General features: G+C 41.3%; 1 protein-coding gene across 4 annotated transcripts in view; it reads right to left on the bottom strand.

The window, feature by feature from the left end:
* Window positions 1-21,339, bottom strand: part of FRMD4B (FERM domain containing 4B) — a 193,989-nt gene that overhangs the window by 92,092 nt on the left and 80,558 nt on the right. For all 4 annotated transcript variants that reach the window (XM_055557789.1, XM_055557788.1, XM_055557791.1 and 1 more), the window contains exon 5: window positions 16,561-16,645. In XM_055557789.1, coding sequence (XP_055413764.1) covers window positions 16,561-16,645 — 85 coding nt within the window. The remainder of the gene's footprint in view (window positions 1-16,560; window positions 16,646-21,339) is intronic.

The raw sequence follows: 21,339 nt of genomic DNA, 5'->3' as shown, positions 1-21,339 counted from the left end.
CCTCTCGGTGCAACTAGAGAAAGCCTGCACAGAGCAGTGAAGACCCAGTGCAGCCAAAAATAAATATAAATAAATAAAATTATTTTTTTAAAGTCTCTTTGTCATGAACAGGCAGCTGGAACAATAATAAATTATCAAATATTGTTCTAGGTTTCAGGAGACTATTTCCCACTCAAAAAAGTCACAGGTTGATTACTTATGACCTCATTATTGACTTTTGGGATGACTCATTTCTCCAATTTTTCTTCCACTCCTTCTTCGCTGCTGCTTATATGGTAAGGATGTGAGAGTTGGACCATAAAGAAGGCTGAACACCAAAGAATTGATGCTTTCAAACTGTGATGTTGGAGAAGACTCTTGAGAGTCCCTTGGACTGCAAGGAGATCAAACCAGTCCATTCTAAAGGAAATCAACCCTGAATATTCATTGGAAGGACTGATGGCTGGAGCTGAAGTTCCAATACTTTGGCCACCTGATGAGAAAAGCTGACTCACAGGAAAAGACCCTGATGCTGAGAGACTGAAGACAGGAGGAGTCGGGGATGACAGAGGACGAGATGGTTGGATGGTATCACCGACTCAATGGACATGAGTTTGAGCAAACCTTCAGGAGATGGTGGAGAGGGAAACCTGCTGTGCTTCAGTACATGGGGTAGAAAAGAGTCACACATGGCTGAGCGACTGAATGACCATATGGTAACTTTGACTTTAGTAAGAAGGAGAAAGGAAAGCCAACAATATTCAGAGTTTGACTGAATGGCAGGGGTAGAAGAATATATTGGAAGACTTAGCTAAAATGAGGTTTTACGATTAACTGGATTCCCTTTGCATACACTTGCAATGCTCCTCCATCTTAAAGCCAATCAATTTCAGCATCTCCTTGAAATTCCAAGAAAAAATATCTGAATTGAAGAGGAGAGAAATATGTCAACCTACCCCTGTAGCTGATTTTACAGCAATTCTCTTAAATGTCTACAAAAAGGCCTTACAGTAAATAAAGCAGCAGAGGTTACAGTACTTATGCTGAGACTCCTGTGCTTTAAAATCCCATCACGTGACGTGCCAAATGGTATCCCAATAGGTTCAGTATATTAAATTTCAGGGTTACAGGAACAATATCAACTCTGGAAAATTGAATGTAGGAGCACTGGCTCTGTCTTAGGCAGTGAAAACAAAATTAAGATAGAAAGCTGAAAAGGTCTAATCTTAAGGTTGTTACTCAGAACTGCTTTTCAATCTGGCTCAATCTTTTTCAAGCAAAAACTACCACAATATTGAAATTAGCCTCCAATTAAAATAGATAATTTTTTAAAAAGCTAATTTTGCAAAATCTGATCATTTTAGTTGTGAATGTAAACTACATTTACTTTAGTCACTTAATAAATATTTATTGAGGGTCTATAGTGTATGCCTGTCTTTGTGCCAGAGGTTGGGATGTAAAGCTGAATAAGAGCTGACCCTGGTCCCAAGGTGACAGTCCAGTTGCACAGGGAGCAGATGTAAAAATGAGTAATTCCCCATAATGGGAAGAGAGCTACGGAAGTATTTAGAGGATATTTTCAAAGTGGGAGGAACTTAAGTCCTTCAGGATAGGGTTGGCAGTAGTGCACAGGGAAGGGAAGAATTGCTTAAGGGGTGGGGACTCTGGAGCTGAGCTCAGAAGCATGAGTGGAAATCCATCAGAGGGAAACGAAAGGCAAGAGAAACATTCAGCAGAGAAAGAAGGACATGAGGAAAAGAAAGACAGTCAGCACAGGAATAAATATATTAAAAGCACACAGAAACTTGAGAAAGCTGGTATTAATCTGCGAACTAGGAGTTATTTCAGTATGAACATGATGAGTGGGGAAGAGGCTAGAGTGATGAGCTGGGGCTTGTGCATCCTAGGAAGGGGTTTGATATGTCAGAGCAGTAGCAATAACACGACTTCACTTTCACTTTTCACTTTCCTGCATTGGAGAAGGAAATGGCAAACCACTCCAGTGTTCTTGCCTGGAGAATCCCAGGGACGGGGGAGCCTGGTGGGCTGCCGTCTCAGGTCGCACAGAGTCGGACACAACTGAAGCGACTTAGCAGCAGCAGTTACTAGCAAAACAATGTCTGTCTTAGACACTGTTTTATGCACCTGGCATATATTAATTTATCCGTGGTAGTGGGAACTATGATCCTCACTTTATAGTCAATAGAACTGAGGCTTAAAAATATAAGTAACATCCCAAGGTTAGAGCCAAAGCCATGTTTTTGAATCCAGACTGTCTAGTTTCAGTCTAACCTCTCCCCCACTGCATTATATTGCTTCTCTAGGTAGCAGGGGCAAGCCAAGATGGGAGGTATGAAGTCTTGCTGATTTTATGTTCTAAAATGTCTCAAATCGTGGGATTTCCTTGGTGGTCTGGCAGTTAAGACTCTGGGCTTCCAATGCAGGGAGAGTGGGTTTGAGCCCTGCTTGGGAATTAAGATTCCACATGCCACACGGTGCCCCATGGCCAAAAAATAAAAAAAAGAATTAAATAAATAATGCCTCAACCCTACAAATGCTTCAACAAATGAATCCATTTGTTCATTCTTTAAACATTCGCTCCTTCCCTTATCCATTCGTTCAATAACCTTTTACCTAACCTCTAGGTTCTAGAGTTTCTAATATATAAAAAAACCTGGTCCCTACTCCTTATGTGCAAGTCTATATTAAATATAGAAATAAAAACATGAATTTTCAAAGCAACCCTGCAATCCTTCACCATCTTGACTCCTGGCCCTTACAACACAAGAATATATAGATAATAGGAAGAAAAGTGGACAAGATGAGGTCAACGTATCCAAAATACTCAAAAAGTTAAAAGTCTCATTGAATGTAAAATACAGGCAGCAACTGATCCCAACAAAAAAAATACATACCTCAAAGAAAGAAATAAGTGAAACTAAATGCCTAATGTGCTGATATCAGGATTATGGATTGATTCCTTCCTAAAATTTTTTTGCCCTTTTCTGCATTTTCTAAATGTTCTACAATCAACAAGTATATTTTTACAACAGGAAAGCGTCTGATTACAATTGACAAATTACAGCCAGTTGTCTTAAGAGTAGACCTTTTACTTTTCTAGATAAAGCAATTAGGAATTTTCAGCTTCCACTTAGCTTTATCCAGTGACAAAGATAACTGCGTATTTTTTCTAATGGAGGGAGAATGATCAGCACAATGGTTTTATTCTCTTCATGCAGTTTTAAAGAGATAAAGTTTAAAAGAGATAAAGGACATTGATTGTTTTTGTCTGCTTTTCTTATATAAAACAAATTCAAGTATCCTGTTAAAAAATGTTTAGAAAAGTGTTACTGAGAAAGCGAAAATCCTCCCATAATCTTGCTCTCAGAGATAATAAAAATGTATACTATGCAATGGGCTCCCCCAGTGACTCAGCAGTAAAGAATCTGCCTGCAGTGCAGGAGACACAGGTGATGCAGGTTTGATCCCTGGGTCAGGAAGGTCTCCTGGAGGAGGAAATGGCAACCCACTCCAGTATTCCTGCCTGAAAAGTTCCATAGACAGAGGAACCTGGTGAGCTGCCCCAGGTACACACACTTACATGCAAACAGCATTCAGAGTGAGGACACTGGGCAGCATGTTCTAACCCTGCACATGCGGCCAAAGCATGCTTGGGGCTGAGACTCTCCCCGCGTCTCCTGAAGAAAGGGCACACCTAATAAGGCCTCAGTCAAGAAATGGGGTAAAAGGGAGGATAAAAATAAATGTGATCGGACAGTCCTGCAATAACTCTATTTTTTAAATAGCACTCCTAATGTGTGGCTCACTCGTATTTCTACATTTATTCAAAGTACTATGATAAACCTAGACAGCATATTAAAAAGCAGAGGTATCACTTTGCCAACAAAGGTCCGTATACTCAAAGCTATGGTTTTTACAGTAGTCATGTACGGATGTGGGAGTTGGACCATAAAGAAGTCTGAGCATGGAAGAATTGATGTTTTAAACTGTGATGCTGGAGAAGACTCTTGAGAGTCCCTTGGACAGCAAAGAGATCAAACCAGTCAATCCTAAAGGAAATCAACCCTGAATATTCATTGGAAGACTGAAGCTGAAGCTCCAATATTCTGGCCAACTGGTGTGCATAGCTGACTCATTAGAAAAGACTCTGATGCTATGAAAGATTAAAGGCAGGAGGAGAAGGGGATGACAGAGGATGGGATGGTTAGATGGCATCACCGACACAATGGACATGAATTTGAACAAACTCTGGGAGATAGAGGACGGGAAGCCTGGTGAGCTATAGTCCATGGGGTTGGTTGCAGAGTTAGACGCTACTGAGTGCCTGAACAACAAACCGTCACATTGCCCTTAAAATGAACACAACACATGCTCACACACAAATGTGCAAATGAGAGACTCTTTAAGACTTATTGTGGGCCATGGGAAGGTAGCATTACTAAACATTTCACTGATAACACAGCACTCACTAGAAATCCTGGCCCATAATTGGAACACAATAATTTTTTTATTGAATGAATGAAGACAAATACTACGGTTTCTGCAGCCAGATTACCTAGTGATGACTTCACTACTAATGAGCTATTTGATACTGCTAAGTTGCTTTAGTCGTGTCCGACTCTGTGTGACCCCATAGACGGCAGCCCACCAGGCTCCCCCGTCCCTGGGAGTCTCCTGGCAAGAACATTGGAGTGGTTGCCATTTCCTTCTCCAATGTATGAAAGGGAAAAGTGAAAGTGAAGTGGCTCAGTCATGTCCGACTCTTAGCGACCCCATGGACTGCAGCCCACCAGGCTCCTCCATCCATGGGATTTTCCAGGCAAGAGTACTGGAGTGGGTATGAGCTATTTAACCATGATCAAATTTTTTACTTTATTTATGCTTCCATTTGCTCATTTGTTAAAGTAATAATAAATAACAGCATTGCTGGTCGTGAGGCTTAGAGGAGTCAATACAGGAAAAAAAATCAGTTCGAGCTCTCAGTAAGTCCATTTCCCATCCTCCACCTCATCCCCACCCCTGCCCACGCATGGTCTCTGCCACAGAGCACCTACTGAACCTCACTTGCTTTTCCATTTTCTGTCATCTCATGATTATAATAATAATGTGGTAAAGAACTTGCCTGCCAATGCAGGAGACCCAGGTTCAATCGCTGGTCAGGAAGATCCCCTGGAGAAGGAAATGGCAACCTATTCCAGTATTCTTGCCTGGACAATCCCATGGACAGAGGAGCCTGGCAGGCTATAGTTCATGGGGTTGCAAAAGAGTTGGATAGGACTGAGCAACTAACATCTATACCCAAAGAGATAAGGTGGCCAATACTATTTTAATTTTGCAACCATGTCTTCAAAGGTATGGTAGTGATAAATGGTTTGATTATTAAATCACAGGTATGGTTGAAGAGCAGAGAAGGCAATGGGACCTGACTCCAGTACTCTTGCCCGGAAAATCCCATGGACGGAGGAGCCTGGTAGGCTGCAGTCCATGGGGTTGCTAAGAGTCGGACACGACTAAGCGACTTCACTTTCACTTTTCACTTTCATGCATTGGAGAAGGAAATGGCAACCCACTCCAGTGTTCTTGCCTGGAGAATCCCAGGGACGGGGGAGCCTGGTGGGCTGCCATCTACGGGGTCACACAGAGTCGGACACGACTGAAGTGACTTAGCATAGCATAGCATAGCATGGTTGAAGAGACCTGCAAAAATCACCACTGAGGGCAAATCTGCAGGATTTCTCACGCATTTGAGGCTTTTCCAAGCAGGCTGTCCAACAGCCCACACACAGAAGGCTCCCAGGTTCCTCAGCATCATTATTGTCACTTCCCCATCATCACCATCTGGCACAGGTGGTGGCTGTGTGCAGGCAAGGTGTGCCCCTCTGCATTCTCCCCAAGGAAGCCAAACAGGTTTGGGACCCTTCACTTAACAGACAACTCAGACAACAGCTCTCTTCTGGAGAACTCTTGGGGAACCGTACAGGCAGTTTCAAACATTTCAAACATTCAACCCGAGCATCCTTCTGAAATCTTCTTTCAGAAGTGCCTAGCCCAGGCTGTCAAAGGGGGTCAAAGCCATTTGACCCCTAACGAGCAGAGGCACCTTATTGACCATAAGCTAAGAGTATCGACATGAACAACAACATTCAGAAAATGGGAAGAGGGAGCTTAAACTGAGGATGCCACAAATATGCCCCCTCATGGGCAGTGGGCAGACAACCCTCACCCATCTAGAGGCAGGATGTATCATGGTTAACCTCATGGACTCAGGCATCATACTGCCTGGTGTGAATCTTGGCTCCTCCACTTATTAGCAATGTGAGTCTGTGTATGTTATTTAATGTCTGTACCTCAAAATTCCCATCTGTAAAATGGGGGATAATAATAGATTTTACCTAATAGGTTCTTACATACTAGGGTTGGAATGAGAACTGAATGCACGAATACATACAGTAAGTGCCTAGCAAATTATATGTATTCAATAGTTGTTAGTGCTATGACCAGCCCATTCTGTAACAATAGCTCCTGAGTTCCAAATTACTGAGCAATCCCCTAAAAGGGGCAGCTGAGGTAAATGGAAGGTGCTTCTAAGGTCCAGGGTCTCCTGCTGGTATAATTTGCCAAGGACACTTTCCCCACATAATAGCCCTGTGATGTTAAGCAAACTACTTAATTTCTCTGTGCCTCAGTTCTTTTATTTGGAAAAGGGGATAGTTTCCTTCTTCCAGGGCTATAGGAGGATCAAATGTATTAATGGCTAATTGCACACCACCCAGCCCACTGCTGGCTCATGATAATGTAGAGAAAAGGCTCTTTGGATGTTTCTTTCCTTCTCTCTAGTCTCAGAGCTGGAAATGCATTTCATACCTTCCTTCACTTTCCTGTTTTTCTTTTCCCTCCACTTTTTTCAACTCCTGTTTTTCCTCCACTTTTTTTTTTTTTTTTTAACTCCCAGGAAAGAAGAGGAAGAGAAATGAAAAGGCATCTTTCTGAAGTCTTATCATTGGACCTTGATTCATATTTCTCAAAGCGAGTTTCAATATGTATTTAAACTTTCTGCATGTTTAGCATGCAGGAAATCCAATGGTTCTTCAACCAAGGTGTTCAGGAGAATAACCTAAGAACCTTGTTGAAAAAACTGATGCCCAGCTCCCCACTCAATCCTAAGTCTGTGATATGGAGCGTGACAAGAGGCAGGAGCCTGGTCATTTAAATGAGCATTTGTTGTCAATCTGATAAAAGGAGTCAAAGGTTACACATGAGACCTGCTGTAATCTCAGAGAATCACTCTGAAAGGGGAAACATGTCTTAGAAAGGTTAAATACTTCTCCTAAGATCACACGGCTGCTGTGGCTCAGGGGCAGCCTGAGCCCTGAGGTCTTCCCTTAAAGCTACATTTCCTTGTCAAGATCAAAACACAGAATGATTTTTAACTTATTTTCTCCTATTGCAAATTTCAGCAGGTCATAGAAAACAGAAACACATCGTTTAGATTACTTTATAAGGACAGGCCAGAGAAGGCAATGGCACCCCACTCCAGTACTCTTGCCTGGAAAATTCCATAGATGGAGGGGCCTGGTGGGCTGCAGTCCATGGGGTCGCTAGAAGTTGGACACGACTGAGCGAATTCACTTTATTTTTTCACTTTCCTGCATTTGAGAAGGAAACGGCAACCCACTCCAGTGTTCTTGCCTGGAGAATCCCAGGGACGGGGGAGCCTGGTGGGCTGCCGTCTATGGGGTCGCACAGAGTCGGGCACAACTGAAGCAACTTAGCAGCAGCAGCAGCAGAAGCAGCATAAGGACAGGCATATGTTAAGCCAGATTTTGTCATGACTCTTGCTGAAGTACACTTTTTCTCAGAGAACAAATTTCACCTTCACTGATATTTAAGTGGGATTTAAAATACCAGTAGAAAAATCAAGAGATCCTTGAAGCATTTCTAGTTACAAACAGTCTCAAATGGGGTGGCAGGTGGCAGGCACGCAATAAGTAACTGCAGAATAAATACAGTACTCATATGTACTGAGCTCTAGCGATGGTTGAATTTGGCTAACACACCAGTGCCTTCATAATTGAGGTCTACCAGAACCAGTTTTCTAGAAGAAACAGACCTTTAACTGATATCTAAAAAGATTAGAGAAAAATCCAATGATCTTTTCACTTTTAACATTAGGCTAAACATGAAATTTTGTTCTTTACAGAATCATTTTTCACTCTTTTTTGGCTGTGCGGCATGGCTTGCAGGACCTTAGTTCCCTGGCCAGGGATCAAACCTCTTTCCCCTGAAATAGAGGCGTGGAGTCCTAGTTACTGGACCCGTCACTCATTCTTGGCTGAAAACTGTAAATAGAGTTACTATAGCATTGCTAAATGTTATTCAGTAATAGCTGGAACATGTTTTTTTTTGTTTAGCATATTAGGTGTTCAACTTCCTAGCATATTTAGATGCATTTCATACTCAATACTAGTCAAACTATATATCAGATAAGCTGTTTTTGTTTATCTCTTGATTTCCTGGGAATCAAGGGTTGACCATCAATAACATCCATTCAACTTATTGAATTAACCAACAACTAACTGAATGCCCTATGTGTACTTGACTGTAACATGGGAGATTATTTTGGAATAAGTAAAAGTGAGAAATATTTGTCCTTTTTTCAGACTACCCAGGACACCCAAATCAGAAATGAGGCACAATCTTTCTTTCAACGCATTTAAGTGGCACCAATGGCTCATCCAGGCTTCCCAGGTGGCTCAGTGGCAAAGAATCCACCTGCCAATGCAGGAGACGTAGATTTGATCCCTGGGTTGGGAAGATCCCCTAAAGAAGAAAATGGCAACCCACTCCAGTATTCGTGCCTGGGAAACCTCATGGACAGAAAAGTCTGGCAGGCTACAATCCATGGGGTCACAAAAGACTCAGACACGACCTGGCAACTAATACAACAACAAGAGGGCTCATTCGCTGTGCAGTAGGGGCGACAATATTTACAAAACCATTGCAAACCACCCAGGGCTTCCAATGACAGATCATGAGGCTGAATTTTGTGAATATAAATCCATATTTAAATAGCTACACAGAGCTTCAGTGACTGTATTAACCCTCATCACAAGTCATCTTTCTTATAAACCAAGCATGCAAAAAGATACGGTGACTTTGTGTGTATTTGAAAATAATAGCTGTCTTTTCCTGCCTGTGTATTTCTCTCCTCAGTGGAAGGGGAAAGCTGTCTGGCAGAAAGGAAGAAGAATGGCTAGGGGCTAACAGAGAGGCTAACACGTTTGGTGGGAAGACTGTCCCCTGCATAGTGTGGAAGGAAGACTCATTCACCATCCACCTCTGTTCTACTGCTGAGGCTATGTTCTCATAAAACTTATTTACTCTTGTAGCTGTGATTCAGATGATATTCCTTATGCAGAATGTTCTTAAATTATCATACATTGTTAACAAACAACAGCCCAATCCTGTTATCTTATTTACTGGATCTTGTAACATCTCTTGGGATTGTGTGTAACTAGCTATCTGCATATTACTTAGACAGAAAATATCAAACTGTAAATTCCTACAGATGAATCTAAAAAAGTTACCCCAATAATGCAAGTCATAGTGTCTTACAACACCATGTTTTATAAAAGTTCTGAATTCTTTGACAGGTCATTGAACACTCTCATTTAGAAAGGAGCGCTTGACCTACGAGGAGAATTTAAAAGAACTCTACTTCCTTAAGATCAACAGGATTAGCAGAAAAAGCTACAAGAGAAATATCAAGAGTTAAATTTTTCATCCTTTATTTTTTTTTTTGTTAACAACAGAGTAAACAAATCATCAAGGAGACTATTTCTTTGGACCTTGGCCAGCTAGGTAGTGAGAAATATCACAAGGGGTATTTGTATTTCTCTCCATAAGAGACGATGACCAATCATGACTTATGAAATGTTTTCCTGACTCACTAGACTCTGATGCTGGGAGGGATTGGGGGCAGGAGGAGAAGGGGATGACAGAGGATGAGATGGCTGGATGGCATCACTGACTCGATGGATGTGAGTCTGAGTGAACTCCGGGAGTTGGTGAGGGACAGGGAGGCCTGGCGTGCTGCGATTCATGAGGTCGCAAAGAGTCGGACATGACTGAGCGACTGATCTGATCTGATCTGATGCTGCTTTTGCTATACATGTGTCTATCAGGCAACCCAATGCACTCTTGAGGAAACCCACATCTCAGAAAAAGAGGCTGTCATAAAGCCTTTGGTGCTGGAGACATTCTACTTTTCTTACAGAATTAGCCAAAAACTCTGCTTTGGAGTAACAGGGGCTAAATTTACCCCCTTTCCTGAAAAAAAAAAACGAAAAAAACTAGACAATAAATATGAAATAATAGTCATCAAAACAGTGCACATCAGGCAGCAAAGGACCATGAAGATTGAACGAGGTAAACCCCAACTATCCCCACTTGGCTGTGAAGAGGAAACCCAGACAGAGCAAGGTGGACTTCTGGAGTTGAGCGGACGGATAAGAGAGTTGGGAGAGCAAATGGATGGGATTGTACGGAACAGAGTGCTAGAGAAAACAGAGTTGCACTGAGAGAGAGTCTTAAAGCTATGCAGAGGGTCTCATGCTCTCACTGCCGAGGGCCCAGGTTCCCTGATCAGGGAATTAAGATCCCTCAAGCCACATGGCATGCCCAAAAAAAAAAGAATAAGTAGACTGAAGACATTAAAACAGTTATTATAACTATAGTCATACATTCCAAAAGTTATATAGCTACAGGAAAGATTTTAAAACCATCCAAATCAAACTTCTGAAGATAAAACTTCCAATGGACAGGGTGGGATAAATGGCAGATTAGATTGCAAAAGAAAGATAAATAAAAGTGAAGACACTGAAATCGGAATTATCAAAATAAACCCAGAAAGAAGTAACTAAATGAAAAGAGTATCACTTAGCTGTGGGGTAATTTCAGGAGGTCTAGTACATGTGTAGTTAGAATTTGCAAAGGTGGCATGCGTGGGAACAGAAAAAAAAAAAAAACAACCAGTTAAAGAAATCATGGCTGAAATATTCCCAAATTTGATAAAAACTATAAACCCACAAGTCCAAGATGCTCAGTAAATATAATCATAGAAAGCATGGAGAAGGAAGCAAATTGTTCAAAGTAGTGAGAAAGAGAAAATCTTAAAAGCAGAGATGATTAAATTTTTACACAAAAACAATGACAATGTCATAAGGATCTGTAACACAACTAAAAATAAAACATATGACATTGACAGCTTAAAGGTTGAGAGAGGAGAAATAGAAATATACTATTATAAGGTTCTTGTACTACCTGTAAAATGGTACAATATATAATAAACTTGAAGGTAGACTTGATAATTTAAAGATGTATACTATAAACCCTAAGGCAATCACAGAAAACTCAAAACAAAGAGTTATACTAATAATCCAACAAAGGATGTAAAATGGAATCATAAAACACTCAATAAATCCAAAAGAAGGCAAAAAAAAAAAAGGAACACAGAATAGATAGGACAAATAGAAAACAAATATCAAGACAGACTTAAACTTAACCATATCAACAGTCACATTAAATGCAAATAAAGTAAACAACCAGTTAAAAGACAGAGATAGATAAATGGATAAACAAAATGGATAAAAGTTTCAAGATGTAACTATACGCTGTCTGTAAGAAATGCACTTTTAAAATACAGACATAGAGTACAACTAAGAGATGGAAAAAAGGAAACATTAAGTGGTTATATTAACATCAAACAAAGCAGATTTCAGAATAAAGAATATTATCAGAATACAGAGGATCATTTAATAAAAATAATCCAGAGGACACAGCATTCTTAAATGTTTATACCCTAATAAGAAAACTTTAAAAAGAGTCCATTGGGAAGATCTAAGAAAAATAAAGCAGTTAAAGATCGTGTTAAAAAAATAAATAAATAAAATACATGAAACAAAAACGGATAGAACTTACAAAGAGAAGTAGAAAAATCCACAATCATAGCTTTCAGTATCCCTCTGTCAATAACTGATACAAGAAGGAGATATAAAATGAGCAAGATACAGTATCAAGTTGATCTGGTAAACATTTATTAGAACATCCACCCAATGATAGCATAGTACACATTCTTCCCAAGTGCATGTGGACCATTGACCAAGATGGAGCATATTCTGGACCATAAACAAGTCACATCAAATTTCAAAGAATTTAATTTACACAAAATGTGTTTTCTGACCACAGTGGATTTAATTAAAAATAAAGAGCCCTGAAAGTCTCCAAATTTCTGGAAACCAAACTATACACTTCCAAATAACAAGGAGCCAAAAGGAACTTTAAAAATATTTACAACTGAATGAAAATAAAACACAATATATCAGAATTTGTGGGATACAAAATGAATACTTAGCAGAAAATGCTATATTGTACTATATATATATACTATATATATATATATGTACTATATATATAAAATGCCTATATTAGGAAAGAAATACCTTTAATCAGCAATCTCAGCTTTCAACTTAAAAGAATGGTATATGAAGAGAAAACTAAACCCAAAAGAAGAAAAAGAAAGTAATAATGATAGAAGATAAAAATAATAAAGATCATAGCAGAAATCAATGAAATAGAAAAAAAAATTTTTTTTTAATAAGAAAATCATTGAAACCAAAAGCTGATTCTTTGCGAGGCTCAATAAAGATAAACCTCTTGCCAGAATGATAAATAAAAAAGAGAGAAGATACCAATTATTAGTATCAGGATCAAGAGAGGCAACATCACTATGGACAGCACATGTTAAAATGATAAGAAAATATGAACAACCATGGCTATAAATGGGGCTTCCCTGGTGGCTCAGTGGTAAAGAACCTACCTGCCAATGCAGGAGACATGGGTTTGATCCCTGGTCCAGCAAGATCCTCCCATATACCTCAGAGCAACTAAGCCCGTGTGCCACAGCTTTTGAGCCTGTGCTCGAGAGCCTGGGAGCTGCAAGTACTGAGTTCATGGGCCACAACTACTGAAGCCCGTGTGCCCTAGAGCCTGTGCTCTGCAACAAGGGAAGCCACCACAGAGAGAAGTCCAAGGACAGCGACTAGAGAGTAGCCCCTGCTCACTAAAACTAGAGAAAAGTCCACGTAGCAATGAAGACCCAACACTGCTAAAAATAAACAAATTGATAAAATAAAATTTAAAAATGAATTCAAAATGGATAATAGACCTAAATATAATACCTAAAATTCTAAAACGTCTAGAAGAAAACAGGAGAAAATCTTTGTGACCTTGGATTAGACAACGTTTACAGAGATACAATATCACAATCCTTAAGAACAAATTGATACACTAGACTTCATCAAAATACAAGTCTTTTAGTTTTTGAAAGACATTAAGAGAACCGACAGCAAGCCACAGACTGGGAAAAAATATTTGTAATCCACATAACTGATAAAGTACTTGTATCCAGAATATATATGCTCTGAAAACTCATAACAAGTAAACGGCAACCCAAAGAAACTGGGCAAAAGATTCAAACATAAAAAAGATATACTGATGTAAATAAGCACATAAAGTGAAGTCGCTCAGTCGTATCCGACTCTTTGCGACCCCATGGACTGTAGCCTACCAGGCTCCTCCATCTATGGGATTTTCCAGGCAAGAGTGCTGGAGTGAATTGCCATTTCCTTCTCCAAGGGATCTTCCCGACCCAGGAATTGAACCCGGGTCTCCCGCATTGCAGGCAGACGTTTTACCGTCTGAGCCACCAGGGAAGCCCCAAATAAGCACACACACACACACACACACACACACACACAGAAGTCGCTCAGTCGTGTCCGACTCTTTGCGACCCCATGGATTGTAGCCCACCAGGCTCCTCGGTCCATGGGATTTTCCAGGCATGAATACTGGAGTGGGTTGCCATTTCCTTCTCCAAAATAAGCACATAAGAGATACTCAAATATCATATATGTCATCAGGGAAATAGAAGTTAAAACTGCACCCCTATTAGAATGACAAAAATGGAAAAGATGTTGATTTCATGTGTTGACAAGAATATGAAGGAACTAGAAATATCATAAACGGCTGGTGGGAATTTAAGATAGCACAACTACTTTGAAAAACAGTTTGGCAGAACCTTAAAAAGTTAATCCCATCTCCCACATGACCTAGCCATTCTATTTCCAGTATTTATCCAAGATAAAAGAAAGTGTGTCAAATGTAAAGAACAGACTGTTGGACTCTATGGGAGAAGGTGAGGGTGGGATGATTTGAGAGAATAGCACTGAACCATGTATATTACCATATGTAAAACAGATGACCAGTGCAAGTTTGATGCATGAAGCAGGGCACTCAAAGGCTGTACTCTGGGACAACCCAGAGGGATGGGGTCGGGGAGGAGATGGGAGGGGGAGTTCAGGATGGGGGGACACATGTGCACCCGTGACTGATTCATGTCGATGTATGGCAAACACCACCACAATATTGCAAAGTAATTATCCTCCAATTAAAATAAATAAATTTTTTTTAAAAATTAAAAAAAAAAAGTGTGTCCATACAACGACTTGTACATGGATGTTCATAGCAATTTTACTTGTAACATTTCCCAAACTTGCATAATCCAAATGTCCATCAAGAGGTGGATGGATCATTTCAAAATATATGCACATATCACACCATCATATTGTATACCTTAAACTCACACAATGTTATATGTGGATTATATCGCAGTAAGTTTGGGAGGAAAAGGGAGAAATAGCCACACAGGTGAGTGAATAAACAATGTTTTAGTTATACCATGGAATATTATTTGGCAATAAAAAAGGAAAGGGCTATTGCAACCACTGAAGCCAGCAAGCCCTAGAGCCTGTGCTCTGCAACAACAGAAGCCACAGCAATGAGAAGCCCAAGCACTGCAAATAGAGAATAGCTCTGGCTTGCTGAAACTAGAGAAAACCCACCCACAGCCACAAAGACCCAGCACAGACAAAAAGAAAAAAAATTTTTTAATGAAAAAAACAGAAAAAAGGAAAAGGTTATTGCTACAACATGGAAGAATCTCAAAATCGTTATGCTCATTGAAAGAATACAAAAAGATTGTCTACTATATGATTCCACTTATATAGAAATCTAGAAAATGTATAATCTACTGTGAGAAAAAGCAGATCTTTAGTTGCTAGGTATATTGACTATCTTGATTGTCATGATCATTTCAAGAGTATTACTTATATTAAGACTTATGAAATTATACACTTTAATTATGTTCAGTCAATTATATCCCATAAAGCTATTTACAAAACAACAAAAATTCTGCTCCTTGCCAAGTCTTCCACTAATTAAAACTGCATGTGTGCAGTGGGCCACCCTTAACGTTTTGGGGACAAGGGGAGGAATATGAACGCAGGTGCCTCAATGCACAGTCTGCCCCTTTGTCTTTCCAGGCCAGGCACCAACCAGTTGTCCCTCATCACCTCTCAGATATAGGGCGATATATACCGGCAGAGGGCAGAAGGAGGTTCCCACCAGCCCTGGAAGCAGGTGTGGGATCCAAGATCCTGAACACTGCTAAAATAAAGGAAGCAGCTGGGCTTCAGCTGAGCCTGGGGACTCCCCACCCTTGCTTGGGGTGTAGTAGAGGAGGCCAGACTAGAGGCCTTTAAAGCTAAGTTTATCTGCAAGGAGATAAGATTAAAAATGGAAAATGTCTAAAACTTCCACAGCAATTTGACCGCAGCATGGCTGCAACATCCAAGCTGGGGTCATTTTTCTCTCAGTTCACTTGTACTGAATTTTATAAAAGCTGTGTGTCCTCCACGGTTTGGATACAAATGAAAAACAATAAAGCAAAAAACAGATCCTTTGCCACAGATAACTGAGACTCTGCCTTAAAACACAGGGTTCTGAGCAGAGGCCCCTAAGGAAGACTGATTTCAAAGTAGGATAGATAAATGTAGGGTGTACTCTGTTAGAGCAGATTTCTGGCCTGACTTTTGCGGGGCTCCGGTCAGCCTGACTGCTCCACCCGTGTGTACTTCGGGGTCATTCTGGGTGGAGTTAAGAGAGCATCACAGGCAGTGGTGATTCTGTGTGTTTCCTGACTCAGAATTTGAGAAGAGCTGCCTTTTCTTCATTAAAAAAAAAAACAAACTGTTTTGCTTTGTTTTACGGGGTAGGATACACAAAGGAAAAAGATTATGTCCTCTCTTGCACAGCACAGGGAACTCTGCTCAATGCTATGCGGCAGCCTGGCTGGGAGGGGAGTTCGGGGGAGAATGGATACATGCACAGGTATGGCTGAGTCCCTTTTCTAGTCACCTACAACTATCACAACAGTGTTAACTGGCTGTACTCCAACACAAAATAAAAAGTTTAATAAAAAAAAAGTAACATAGAGAATAGCATGTCTGTGTGAAACATAGCAAAGAATGAGAAATGTAAAGAAGAAAAAAAAAAAAAGAAGATTATGTCCTTTTTTCTCCACTTGAACATAAAAACAAAGGCCCTGCCATTGCTCCCTGCTAGTCCAGCCCTGCTGGAGTCCGCAGCAAACAGGGCCCTTACCTTGTGCACACAGGACTTTGCGTTCAGGAAAAACAGCTCCACGGTGGTTTTATCCTTCAGGAACGATATGCTCTCAATGTAAAACCTGGAAAACAGCACAGAAGTTGACTCCTTCCGATTCTTTCCCTTCTCTGCATGGTTTCCTCATGTAGTGTCTCTCAGAGAATTACGAAGAGCTAGGGAATGGTTGTGCTTTTTTTCCCTTTTAAAGCCATCTGCAACATGTGTGCACACCTTTAAGTATGTATGAGTGTATGTGGATATACGCAGGCATCAGATAAAGTCTTCTACAGTGTGTTGGAGGGTGAGCGAGAGAAAAATCCAAAATGGTCACCACCTGCAAATCCATCTTTATTCTTTCCTTTATTTTATTCTTTATAAATAAATAAAATATATAAACAAATATACATTTAGATAAAAAAATATAAATAAAATGTATTTATTTTATTTTATTCTTTATTCTTGCCGTTCCTTTGACACAGGTTCTGGGAGTTCATGATACCTCCCACAGTTTCGAAACAAAGCCCTCTGAGGGCTGAAAGCAGAAGTCTGCTGAGAAAGCACTACTGTATAACTGAACCTAGAGGCCCGTGGCTCCACGGTTTTCAGACTCAGGGGGGGTGTGAGGGCCCCTGTTTACCTCGCCCCCATGCACCAGGAGAGTTTCAATCACGTCCTCCTTCCTTCCCTCACTCTCATCCTTCCAGGCTCTGGGCTTTCCCTTGGCTAGAAGCCAAGCTCCCCACTTAATACCGGTCTTTCTCATGCAAATCAGGGTATTCTGGGTCTCGCTTCCTCAGCTCCCTTTTCTGGGCCTTTGCTTGTTGCCTCTGTGAGGCCAAGTCCCTCCTTTGGAAAAAAGCTGAGGGTCCTGAGGTGGGGAGGGGAGGAGAGTCCTGTGGAAAGCTGGCTGGTTGAAGGCAGGCCTCTGGGGTGCAGGAGTGGGCCAGGGGTGGAGGCCCAGAAGTTTTTCTCAAGTGTTGCAGCCCACCTGATGAATAATGCATTAAGACTTAATACCCGAAGACAGCTCACAGCTAGGATCCTGGAAGAGAACAGACTCTCAATCTGGCGAGAGTCAAGATAAACCGGAACTGAAGTCCCAGGGAGCTTTGCTCTTAGCTCTGCAAAATCGTGATAGACCTTGGGCATTTGCGCTTTTTATTTATTTATTTTTCCTCCCCTTCCACAATAAGGAAATGTTTGAGAAATAAATACAGCAGCTTTAAGAGGTGGTGAAAGATTTTATCATTGAGATGGTAAAAGTCATTTGAAAAATTCCACCCTTAGTGTTGAATCATCAAAGGAGGTTTCAGAAAGAGAATAAATCCTCTTTTCACTTACAAGGGTTCATCTCACTTATTAGTGAACTTAATGAAGATTGATGAGTGTTAGGTGTGCAAGAAGGGAAAGTTAAGATTAAGGGGTTGGGGGAGATAAAGAGTTGGAGGGAAAAACCAGCTTTGGAATCAAGAATGTAGAATATGGAGTCCCAGTCCCATCATTTATTACCTGGGTGGCCTTGGACAAGTTAGTTAGCTTCTTTGTGTCTTCTCTAAACTGCTGTTATGACTGCACTTACTTCACAGGGTTTTGGAAGAATTAAATGAGATAACACAAAAGTTTGTGAAGCAACAAATTCTAATCATTGCTAATAAAAATCCATTTTCTGGAATTTAATGCCATGTGGCCTGGCGGATGTGGCCTAAGCTTTGAGTCTAAGATACTTCATCTATATGGTGGAGATAAGGATGGCCGTAGTAGGGACTTTATGAAGTGCCCAATACAGCCTATTGAGACTCTTGTCCTGCCAGTGGTACCCTGATGAAATTGTCCATTGCCTCCTGCTCCCTAGATTCCTGCAGAGCCTGGATTCCTGTCTTTTCTGAAGCCTTGTTAGTCCAGTTTTCCTTCAATTCTGTTAGCTTAGCCATAATTGGTTTCTGTTGCTGGCAACAAGAGAATCCAAGTCAGTAGAGGACTTCCCATGTGCTAGGGACAGTATGCAGGGCTCTATATGCATGCTGCCATTTAACTTCAGCAAAACCAGATGCCAGAGGCAGCAAGTTATTAACCCATCTTACAGATAAGAAAACTGAGATGCACACATAAAGTCAACTTCCCCAAGTCACCCAGGTAGAAAATGAAGGAGCCATGATTCAAATGAAGGCCTTTCATACTTCAAAGTTCCTACTCCAAACCAATACGATAGGATGCTTTCCTATAATAATAATCACAATGAAATACAACATGTACACAATGCCAGGGGGCCCACGGAAGCAATGCAATTAAGTCAGCTTATGAATCAAGAGAGAGAAGGCAGCCAAACTGAAATCCAGAAGGCTCCATGTCACAGGACACGGTGTCCTCTAGGACAATTGAGCCCAGTCTTAAAGAATGCATGAGTTCACCAGGTAACGAAGGGAGGAAGGGCATTCCAGGGAGAGGGCCTGTTAGACAGATCAAACCTCTTTCTAGTCTTCAAGAATTAAAAAAACCACATGCAGGGAGCTGGGTGGCTTAGCACTAAATCAACTTGTGACATGTCCAACTCCGCACAGATAACTTCGTACTAGACAATGGGCTCCTCTTGTTTCTGAAGCCCGGGTCCCTGACTGTACCCTAGTTCCAGTAAACAGGTCCCTATCTTGTTTACCAGTACTTTCTGGCAACCCGCCCTGTTGCCTTCTAACTTTCTGCGTAGGCATCACATTACCCACTCTCTGAATCCACGGTCCCCTATCTCCCTCAAGGGAGCCACTGTGATGACTATATTTATGGAGGGTTTGAAAAGTACATATGGTTCTCCAGGAGAATGGCTCCCTAGGCACACCTATCAACACGTTCTATGAACTGAAAACAGAATCTAAGGATTCTCCGTGAAATGAAACGGACTATCCCAGACTTGTAAAATAAAGACCTTTTGTTTCAGGGTGGTTTTTTTTGTTTTTTTTTTTTTTTTGGTAAAAGGATACTGTTTCCCTTCTGCATGCTTCCTGTGAATGATTTCACTAAGATTTTGTGAAGTCAAAGCCCACGGTTCAATTTTCAGCCTTGAAACAAACCCAAGCTTTTGGGTTAGGCATATGTTCTGGAGACAGACCTCATACAATTTAACAAATGTAATTTCTTGAGAATTTGCCTTCTTGAGAAGACGTTGTCTCTACTTTTCATGGTCCCCCCGTTAGCATTTTTCTCTCCTGTTGATGGGACAGGTGTTCACTTAACCGCTCATCAGTGATAACAAAACATCAACCTCAATGGCATGACAACGTTGGAGGAGGGGCAGGCCTGTCAGCCAGATGATACACGTGGGTTGAAAAGCAGATGACTCTGCTTGCTTGGGATGGGCTATCCGTTCGTGGTCACTGTCATGTAGGTGGCCCATATCTTCCTCCTGTGTCATTTATTTACCATGATCAAAAGTCAACACCACAGGGAATTCCCTGGTGGTCCAGTGGTTAGGACTCAGCACTTTCACTGCCGTGGTCCAGATTCAATCTCTGGTCAGAGAACTAAGTAAGATGCCATAAGCTGTGAGGTGTGGCAAAAAAAAAAAAAAAATGGGGGCAAAAAAATAAAAGAATCAACATCACAGAGTTGGGGAGATACTAGGTTGAAGTCCACCCCCAACACTGATCCATGCTGGGGTCTTGGGCCAAACTGCTTGGCCTCTTGTTGCCTCCCTTTTCTCACGTGTTGTCTCAGTGGTCAGTGAGTGGTGGTGATTATTACTATGTTATTATTATCTGTCTACCAGGAAGACTATAACAAAAGGTGCAGACTTAGTTGGGAACCTCTTTAAAACTTCAACTGTAAAAACAAGAACGGAAATTCCAGTATCTTTTCTAAGCTTATTCTCTTAGGGAAGTAGGATGCTACAAAGGAGTCCATCTTGACCAAGAATAGGAAAACACTCTGAAACGAATATTCTTCCGACCACTTAGGATTTCTCCCCAACTGAGCATATTTCCTTTGTTTTCTAGAATCTTTGCTGTGTCTGAGCAATAGCATCATAGAAGGCAAACTGGGCAGGAATGACTCAATGATTTCTCACTCTGCACAATGCTGACTTCGTGACTTGTGTCCAGTGAGGGCTGCATTCAAATGCCTTGTTCCTGGTTTCACTCAGTTATTGTGGGTAATTTCAGGCATTTACTGCAGTCACCTGCCTAAGATTTCTATCAGGTTCTAATCTACATTCTGAACACAGAGATCTGTATTTATTGCTTATAATGACCCTGCAACCTCATAGTCCTGCTTTATGATGCACGCTGAAGACAGCGGGGTAATTGAAGTGTATTTCACTTTCTGCAAAGGATGATGCAGAACCTCTGAGAGTCCCCTATGCTCCCTTTCATCTTTGGGAGGGGTGCGCTCTTAGAGAACTCCCCAGGGGAAGCACTGTTGGCTTCTACGTTGTGCTCCCCTGCCAGGAAAACTCTGCCTCAGTTCCGGATTTCCAGGCAACCCTAGAAGAAGCAGAGAGGGCCCTCCAGGTGAACCTGTAGAAACCTGCCCTGTCGCTCCCCTCTCTGCATGACTCTTTCCCAGTTCTCCAGGGAAAGGCTGGAGGCCCAGGAGGGAAAGGGCCATGCTGTGACCAGAACAAAAGGGGAGGGAGTCATCTGCCCCAGGCAATGAGAAGTGTTGGGGTCCCATGGTGAATTCCACGTCTTTGCTTCAAACTGCAAAATAGCCTGCCCCTGTCCACCATGAGCCAAGTAGGGACAAACTCTCTGAGAAGGAGACAGGAAGAAGAAGGAGAGGTTAATTGTT

This window comes from Bubalus kerabau, chromosome 20 (genome assembly GCF_029407905.1).
Source record: "Bubalus kerabau isolate K-KA32 ecotype Philippines breed swamp buffalo chromosome 20, PCC_UOA_SB_1v2, whole genome shotgun sequence".
NCBI classification, from domain to species: Eukaryota; Metazoa; Chordata; class Mammalia; order Artiodactyla; family Bovidae; genus Bubalus; species Bubalus kerabau.
Note: the sequence above shows the minus strand (reverse complement) of the source record. Positions and strands in the feature narration are given on the sequence as shown.